The following is a 9,653-nucleotide window of genomic DNA, read 5'->3' on the forward strand; positions in this document are numbered from 1 at the left end:
TCACCTACTTAAACACACCCACTAAACCTGGCAATTAACATGTGAATTGAATCAGCTGTGTTTGAGGAGAAAACTCACCAAACTGTGCTGGACTGGACCGGAGACATTTTCCAGGCCGAGCCGCTGAACTGTCATTGGCTGCCCATTACTGTACGTACTACTACAACATTCAAGCAATGTTTATACAATTACACACACACAAAGCTTTAGCATTTATAGTATATGCATGGACACGTTCAGCCTGAAAGTAGCATGTATACACATACATACACAGTACATTCTTCACTGGAGCAGGAGCAAGTGAAAAAATTGTCTCAAAAGCAAAACACTGGACAAAGAGCCAGCTTTTTTATTATTATTTTTATATAAGAGTATAATCCACTTTGGGTTCACTGATCAGAACTCATCTTCGCAGTCAGCTTTATCATGCTAGTGGACACTCTCAACCCCCATCCCCCACCAACTCTTACAGGAGTTGCTCCCCAATGGCTATCCTAGATTGGAGTGACCAGTCAGATGCCCAGGAGTAGAAGGTGAAAATGTTCATCTTTAGCGGCAGGTTTTTAAAGTTTGTCATGATTAGTAAGACGAGAACGTCAGGAGTGGGTTTCCTACTTTAGAATGCTACCGTTGTCGATTGTGCGAGTGCGTCTGACTTATCTCTAGCTCTCAAATGAGATGGTAGTAGAGTGTATACACTGTACTGTAAACTTGATGCAAATCACTGTGTTACTTTAGTTTGAAATGCATTTTACATTACAGTTAAACCCAGGGAAATGCCATTTCCATTTTTGGCCATCAAATGCTGCTTAATAGGGGCTAAACACATGTAGGAACTAGTAGAAGGTTTTGGTGGACGAGAGACAAACTGATAAAGCACTAGCAGTTGTTTTTATTTAGAATAAATAGTCAGTGTCTTATCAACATCTTTAAGATCCTGTAACTTATTATAAAGAAAAACAGTCAGTTTAGTGAGTGTTAGATACTCCACATTCTGTAATGAATAAGTTGAAGAGTGTTCAGGGACACTGGGAAAGTGTGTTACAGCAGATGCTCAGTGCAAACTAACAACAGGACAGTAACCTTTTTTTTGCTTTTACTACTACTGGAAACATCTCTCATGTTTTGTTCTCCCTCTACTGGACGATCTGGAGCACAATGACACTACAGAAATCCTACATGTCCATGAGCATGATGCAGATCCTCCAAAATTAGCTCGGATCAGTATCTGTGTGAAGAACATCATTTACATTGAACAATTCATTTAACAGATGATAACAGATGATAAAACCCAGTATATATGTACATATATGTGTATACAGTCCCCTCTGAAAGCATTGCAATGGCAATTTGATTGTTTTTGCTACATATTGAAGACTTTTGCGTTTGAGATCAAAAGATGGATGAGACGATAGATCAGAATTTCAGCTTTTATTTTCTGATCTTCACATCTAGATGTGTTAAACAACTTAGAACATGGCACCTTTGGTGGCAGACCACCCAATTTTATTGGAACGGAGTGTCTTACAGTAAATATTTACTTGCATATACCTTGCCCTACTGACACTGACATCAGCAAACTGTTGGTTTTTCCTTGTGTGATGCTTTTCCAGGCTTTTACTGCAGCTTCTTTCAGTTGTTGTTTGTTTCAGGGGGTTTCTCCTGTCAGTCTCCTCTTAAGGATTTAAAATGCTGCTCAGTTGGGTTAAGGTCTGGTGATTGACTTGGGCAGTCTAAAACCTTCCACTTTTTCCCCCTTGATAAAGTCCTTTGTTGAATTGGAAGTGTGTTTTGGATCACTGTCTTGCTGCATGATGAAGTTCCTCCTTATTAGAATTGGGATGTATTTCTCTGTAAATTGGCAGAATGTTCCTGTAAACCTCAGAATTTATTCTGCTGCTACCATCACGAGTTACATCATCAGTAAAGATTAGTGAGCCTGTTCCAGAAGCAGCCATGCAAGCCCAAGCCATGACACGAACTCCACCATGCTTGACCGATGAGCTCATGTATTTTGGATCAGACCTTAACCCAGGTGAACAGCATTTCAGCTCCTGAAGAGGAGACTGAAGGGAGGAAGAAGCTGTGCTGCAAACTTAGAAAAGCATCACAAAAGAAGAATGCAACAGTTTGGTGGTGTCAGTGGGATGCTGACTTGATACAGTTATTGGAAGCAAGGGATATGCAACCAAATTGAGGAACTTTCAATATAAATATGTCCTTTTGTATGTAAGCAGCTCTCACCACTTCCATTTATTTATTTATGATTTGATTGACTCTAATATGACATCTATATAATACATGAAAAAAACATTATACAAAGGATTAAAATTACAGTTAAACTGATTATATAAACTAAGCTTAAAACACAGCTAAACATTTATCCAGATTATGTGCCGCATTATGTTACAGGAAATGTGCATATTATCACTGAAAATGATTTTGTGCTTCCTTGTTACATGACTTTACATTGCTCTGCACTTCGTGCTGTAGGTTTCAAAGACCGGACGCCGTCCATATTGAGACTTAGTCCCTGAAAGGCACCAAAAAGCGAGTCATCTTTTTTTGTAGACTCTTTGGTTTTTAAGTGTGTCCTGCCCTGCGGTGTCTGAAAAGACACAAACAGAAAACAAAAGGCTCTCATCTGTTACTTCACACTCAAAGAATAATCTCAGCATCAGCACATGGAGGACACAGCATTTATGGGCCACACTCTCACCTTTGTGTAATGGTGTGGGTTCATGTAGTGGGCCTTCAATACTGTTCTCTCTGCTTTCTTCTGAGCTAATATGCCTTGTCTCAGTTTCCTGCACAAAATAACAATAACATAGGTCCCAATCATTATTACATTAATTATTTAAGGGCTTCTTAAAAACTATATTATATTATATATATATATATTTTATTACTATATTGGGGGGCGGGGGGGTGGGAGTATGGGGGGATTACAAAACAAGAAAGAGCATGAGAGCATAAACAATCAGATTACCTGAATCATATTAACATATCAACTCTTACAGGGCCTCCAGATTGTTGTAGCAGGTGGAGGAGTGGTTTAATGAGGGTCTGTACTGGGAAGGAGGTGTTTGAGGATGAGCTACAGGGTTAACAAATACATCTGAGCTCTATTGTCCCATGTATATTAACATGATCTTTCTTTCTTCCTGAGCAGCAAGCTAAACGTATGTGGCGGCGAGAGAGTAAAGCTAAAGCCGTATAGAAAGCTGTGACATATTTATATTGTCTCTGATGCTTCTGGGAAGCAGGCAACATTCACTTAGTATCTGGATTTTTGTGCTTTTGGATTGACAGATTGCTTTGGTTTTTATTTTATTACATTTGTACATTCTGATTTTCTCGTTATTTTGTCCTTTAAGGAATTCTCAAAGTACTTGCCTTTCTCTGTGTAGCTCTGCTTGGTAGGTTCTAATCCAAGATGAGTCGTAAGTGATGTGGGAGTAACAGCAGGGTGCGCTTTTCCTCCTAACAGCATTCCCTTTCTTACCAACTCCATTCTTCATCCCTGCTACACAGCTGGCCAGGGATTTCCTCACTATGGCATCCATTTTTCGATCCTAATATGTTGCTACAGCGTGCTGGGGAGTATTTTGTTCTCTGTCGTCTTCAAGACTCAACACTGCCAGTGATTTTCTGACTCCTGTCCATGCAAATGGTCTTCACCTCATGTAATAATATATGCAAATGAGTAATAGTGTTTCAGCTCCACGACTCAAGTCAGGAGCTGAAGAAAAGGATCACAAATTACAACTCAGTTTAAGACAAAGCAGTTTGTGTTCTACTGAAGGACTGCATAAACAAATATTTCCATTAATGCAACATTCTAGCAAACTATTTCACCTTTATATATTTTTATAAAAAAATTAAAGTGTCAATAGGTCCACTTAAATAAACAAGGTGTTGAAAGCAGTAAATATAATAACACTATTTACAAAATTCTTATCAGTAAAAGTAGACAAAGTAATCAAGAGCTTGCACTGATGAAATGTCGTTACATTATTAGTAGAGATGCACCGAGGGATCGGCCAATAAAGGCTATTTTTCACGCTATGGCCCATCATCTGATAGTTTAAAAACATCCGACGATCAGAGCCGATTATATCCTGTCAATCAAAAGAGGGCAGGAAAACACATCGATTTTGTGCTGTGTGTAAAGATGATGTCTCCTGTGGGGAATGACAACAAAACTGCAGTTTGTAAACTCTGCGCCGCTAAAATTTTACACCGGACGCTGCAGTAATGAAGCGGGATTTTCGGTGTCGAGTCTAATGTTTTATTTTTTATTTTTGCCATGCTGCTCGAGCTGAATTAAAGGGCCAGTACACCGTGGAAAGATTTAAATGAAGATGAGTGACAACAAAGTAGTATATATTGCACAGAAAAATATATTTGTAGAGTAGTATATTTCATATCCAGTTAATGTCAATATATTAAAAAGTTGATATTATATATTACCAGTTTGATGTTCAGTATGAAGTAGAAATGCTTTTGTTTGTGGTGAGTGAATGTGAGACTAACAGGAGGTTTTTTACAATTCAGTCAATTAATTCTGTTAATGTGAACTAATAACATTCCATAAGTTAAGAAATCTTACTTTAATCTTCAGAATTTAGTTCATGTGTCAATGTTAATGTGAGTAATGTGTTTTCTGTTTATGGGACCAGTTAGTCAAACAACTTGTTGAAATGGAGAGAATAAAGTTTTTATTTGCATTTCTTTCATTATTAATTATTATTAATTTAAAAGAAGGTATAAAAGGCAGAACTATCAGTATTGTTATCGGTATCGGCCGATATCACTCGGAGTAATCGGTTTTCGGTATCGGCTGAGAAATTTAGTTTCGATGCATCTCTAAATTTTAGTGACCGCTATGTAGTATAAGCTATGAAAGGAAAAAAAAAGTCAAATTGTTGTTGGAACGTGTCATGCGATGCAAGTGCAAGGTTTAATTTTGCATTTCTCTATGCTAAAACTAGAACAATTCAAGACGATAACCTTTACATACCTTATACCTGATGTCTGCATTCATCAAAAGCAAGCATTCACATCTGATCCAAAGCCCTGTTTTCTGCCTCACAAGGCTGTGCCACTTTGAGAGGCTTAAGTGCTACATGGTTCACGCAGCTGTCCCCCACCCAAATCTCTGCTAATTCCAAAACAACAAAATGCTCTGTAATCTCATTAGCAACAGCAAGGAATGTTAAACACGTGAGGATTGAAACAGACTGATGAGTTTAGTTTATAAGCACCAAACAAATGTTCATCACAATACATAAAAATCAACTACAATGCTTGTTACAGACAGATGAGTTCAATTTCGTTTCAAAAAGGAAAAATAAAACTTTAGATCTTTTACCATTTTAATCTTTCAGATTGATAGATTAAAGGAGTGAAGTCTCTCCTGTAAACAGATGGAGCAGGGGAGAATGAAGACATATAAAGGAAGGTGACAGATGCTGAGAAGTACATTGGTGAGCTCGCACCAAGGGAATGATGCAGAATCAGTGCTCTAACCAACTGTCTATTTTATCTGGGTAACAAATTTACTCTTACACACCACACCATTTAGGGGACACCCACTGAACTTTGCTATAATGTGATGAACACAACTCTTGTTTTGATTCAGTATATCGGTCCCAAAAACATACATGACGTACTCCTCCGGGAGACTATAAACTACTACCCTAGAGCGAAGATGGTACAGGCAGGTTCTTGAGCAAGTGGTGGTTCAGTGGTTAAGGCACTGGCGTACTACTAATCAGAAAGTCACGAGTTCAAATCCCAGTGCCACGACTTGAACAAGGCCCTTAACCCTCAGTTGTATTAAAGAGTTAATGGATCTGGATAATGATGTAAATGTAAAGTAGTAAGGGTGCTTGAACTCATAGTAGACTTACATGATGACAAAATAGTTAGCAAACATAAAAGTCACATGTTTCTCTGAATGTGATTGGCCAGTTTATAGGTCACCTCTTCTGTGCAGCTACTGCCAACTTGACATATGACAGGCATTAAGGAGGTGCTGTGGCGTTAAATCTTCCCATGTCACAGACTTCCAGGTGGAAACGGGATAAAGCTTCCTGCAACTCATTGGATCAATCTAACAACAGCATTTTTTTTTAAATGTCAGTGATGAGATCAACTCAACAGATGAGCAGTTTTGTCATAATTTTGCCTCTGTATACCACCACGATGGATCTGAAATGAAGCAATCAAGATGTGATTGAAGTGTAAACCTTCAGCTTTAATTCAAGGGGTTTTACAAAAAATATTGCATTAACCATTTAGGAATTATGGTCCCTTCATTTTCAGTCTCAAAAGTAATTGGACAATTGGCTGATAAGCAGTTTCATGGCCAGGTGTGGCCTGTTTGATAAATTAAGGAGATAGAAGGTCTGCAACTGATTCAAATGTGTTGAATTTGCATTTGGTAGATGTTCATGGGAACTCTCAATATACGGCCCAAAGAGGTGTCGATGCACGTGAAAGGGGCCATCATTAGGCTGGGAGAGAAAAAACAAAACAAAACAAACAAACAAAAAAAACAGACCTTTCATAGACATAGCAGACACTTGAGGAGTGGCCAAATCAACACTTTGGTACATTCTTAAAAAGAAGGAATGCACTGACGAGGTCAGCAAGACTAAAAGGCCCGGAAGACCACCTGAAAGACATCTGAAGTGGATGACCACAGAATTCTTTGTTGAAGAAAAACCCCGTCATAACATCTAGCCAAGTCAAGAACAATCTGGAGGAACTAGGTGCATCATTATCAATGTCTAGATTCAATTGACACCTTCATTAATGTAAACAGAGTACAGTGTAAATACAGTTTGTAAATACAGTTTACCAATACAGTAAATACAATGTAAATACAGTTTACCTCAAATCACTAACTCTCAAGAACAGAAAGGCCAGATTAGACTTTGCTAAAAAATAAATAATAATAATAAAAAAATTACATCTATAAAACAAAGCCTGACCAGTTCTGATGAAAGATTCTCTGGACAGATTAAACCAAAATTAACTTGGAATGATGATGGAAACCAGAATGATGGGAAGAGACGAGTATAATGAAAGAAAGAAAGTGCTCAGAACCAAAAGCATACCACATCTTCTGTGAAACATGGTGGAGTAAATATTATGGCTTGGGCATGAATGGCTGCTAATGGAGCTTGGTCACTGGTGTTTATTGATGATGTGACTGCTGATAGAAGTAGCAGGATGAATTCTGAAGTGTATAGAGATATACTTTCTGTTCAGATTCAGTCAAATATTGCAAAACCAATAGGACGGTGCTTCACAATACAGGTGGATAATGATACAAAACATACTGCAAAAGCAACCCAAGAGCTTCTTGAAGCAAAGAAATTAAATGTTCTTAAGTGTCCAATGACCTCAACCCAATTGAGCTGCTTTTCACTTACTGGAGACAAAACTGAAGGCAGAAAGTCTCACAAACAAGCAGCAACTGAAGACAGCTGCAGTACAGGCCTGGCAAAGCATCTCAATAATAATCCGATACTTATGAATTATGTTAGTTTGTCCAGTTACTTCACTGTGAAAAATGAAGGTACTCTGTAAAACAAATGGCTGTAATTCCTAAACGGTTAATGCAATATTTTTTTGTTAAACTCATTGCATTAAAGCTGAAAGTCTACATTTTCAATCACATCTTGATTGCTTCATTTCAGATTCAATGAGGTGATGTACGGAGGCAAAATTACAAAAAACGGTCACTGTCCAAATACTTATGGAACTGACTGTATGGAATATAGAGCAACATTAACTAGGACAATAACACTGCTATGGTTTTCCCATTTTCTGCCCCTGATTTGACTCTAGAATTTGTCCTGGAGAGGGTTTAGGGAGTATCTAACACAATAATATTGATTTCTACAAATCTACATGGTTCCGAACACTCCACTCAACTCTGGGAATCAAAGAAGCAGAAGGAAATACCCCTTCTTCCAAAGTCCTCATCAGAAAAAGATATTTAGATATCTTAAGATTATCAGATAGCTTATCAGTGAACTAAATGCTAACCACGTGAATGAAAGGCTTTGCTGTACAACATGAAAAGATGGATAAAACCTTACTTTGGGAAAGAATAAACAGTACTTCGACAAAGCTGATAAAATATGTACTTCCCCCTCGAACTGCTGATTCCAGTTAAACTGGCAAAAAAAGTATAAATTGTGTGTTTTGCTGATATCTCATACACAACCCCTCTCCCTATTCTGGAGTAGCTCAAAGCATTTAAAAGCACAGGAGCCAAAGGAGACAGTACAAAGTATTTTATTACACTGTGAAAGATAAACAGTCCCCTCTGAAAGTATTGGAACAGCAAGGTCAATTCTGTTGCTTTCGCTATACATTGAAGACATTTGGAGTTGAGATCAAAAGATACATTCCAGATGACAAATCAGGATTTCAGCTATCCTCATATTTACATCTATACGTGTTGAACAACTTCAAACATGGCAACATGGCAGCTTTAGTGGCAGGCCAACCTATTTTTAGGTAAGCATAAATATTGGAATAGACAGACTTAAAGTAACTTGACATAAATAACACTTAATGTTTGGTTGCATATCCCTTGCTAGCAAAAACTGCATCAAGCCTGCGACCCACTGACATTACCAAACTGCTGCATTTGTCTTCTATGAAGCTTGTACTGCAGCTTCATTCAGTTCTTAGTTTCGGGGGTTTCTCCCTTCAGTCTCTTCTTCAGGAGGTTAAATGCTGCTCAACTGGGTTAAGGTCTGGTGTGTGTTTTGGATCATTGTCTTGCTGCATGATGATGTTCCTCCCAGTTAGACTGGATGCATTTCGCTATAAACTGTCAGATCTGTTAAAGATTAGTGAGACTGTTCCTGAAGCAGCCATGCAAGCCCAAGCCATGACACTATCTCCACCATGCATAACTGATGAGCTCATGTTTTGGATCATGACTAGATCCTTTCTTTCTCCACACTTTGGCCTTTCCATCAATTCGGTAGAGGTTACTCTTGGTTCCAGAATTTGTGGCCAGAATTCCAATCTGGCTTTCTGATTCTTATTGCTAATGAGTGGTTTGCATCTCGAGGTATGGTGTCTATATTTCTGCTCTTGAAGTCTTCTTCAAATGATGGATTGTAATACCTTCACTCCTGCCCCGTGGAGGTTGTTGATGTGACTGACTGTTGTCTTGGGGTTTTTCCTCACAGCGTTGAAGTCATCAACTGCTGTTTTCCTTGACTGACCTGTTCCATGTCTGGTTGTCAGTACACCAGTGGTTTTTTTTTTCTTTCAAATTGTTGTACTGGCTATGGCTCTGATTGATTTTTCCCTCTTTTCTCAGCTTCAAAATGGCTTGCTTTTCTCCCATAGACAGCTCTCTGGTCTTCATGTTAGTTTATTCTTTTTAACAAGTGCAGTCTTCACAGACGAAACCCAGGGCTCAAACCAAAAGTAGACATTCAAAGCTATTCATTATTTAAAAATCAAACTAACAGAACCCACCTGCACAACAAGAAACACTTGTCAGTCGCATGTTCCAATTTTTTGATCACTTGAAAAATGTGTGGGGTCAGACAAAAGGTGCCATGTACAAAGCTGTTTAACACATCCACATATAAATACCAGGAAATGAA

The 9,653-nt window shown here is 38.3% G+C and overlaps 1 protein-coding gene across 1 annotated transcript; it reads right to left on the reverse strand.

The window, feature by feature from the left end:
• Positions 1-1,337: 1,337 nt before the first annotated feature.
• Positions 1,338-4,480, reverse strand: si:ch211-81a5.8 (uncharacterized protein LOC560648 homolog). Its single transcript, XM_053637173.1, has 3 exons — positions 3,397-4,480; positions 2,720-2,807; positions 1,338-2,608 (listed from the first exon to the last, which is right to left on the reverse strand). The coding sequence occupies exons 1-3, from the start codon at positions 3,564-3,566 to the stop codon at positions 2,456-2,458; spliced, it is 411 nt and encodes a 136-aa protein (XP_053493148.1). The 5' UTR covers positions 3,567-4,480; the 3' UTR covers positions 1,338-2,455.
• Positions 4,481-9,653: the final 5,173 nt, after the last annotated feature.

This window comes from Ictalurus furcatus, chromosome 12 (assembly GCF_023375685.1).
Source record: "Ictalurus furcatus strain D&B chromosome 12, Billie_1.0, whole genome shotgun sequence".
In the NCBI taxonomy this organism is placed as follows: Eukaryota; Metazoa; Chordata; class Actinopteri; order Siluriformes; family Ictaluridae; genus Ictalurus; species Ictalurus furcatus.

Bases quoted from the DNA above. Each gene is read 5' to 3' on its own strand.
- si:ch211-81a5.8 (XM_053637173.1), bottom strand. From the start codon at position 3,566: ATGGATGCCATAGTGAGGAAATCCCTGGCCAGCTGTGTAGCAGGGATG. The intron at 2,808-3,396 runs GCAAGTACTTTG...TATTTTGTGCAG, and splicing joins GCAGAGCTACACAGAGAAAG to GAAACTGAGACAAGGCATAT. The intron at 2,609-2,719 runs GTGAGAGTGTGG...GTGTCTTTTCAG, and splicing joins ACCCACACCATTACACAAAG to ACACCGCAGGGCAGGACACA.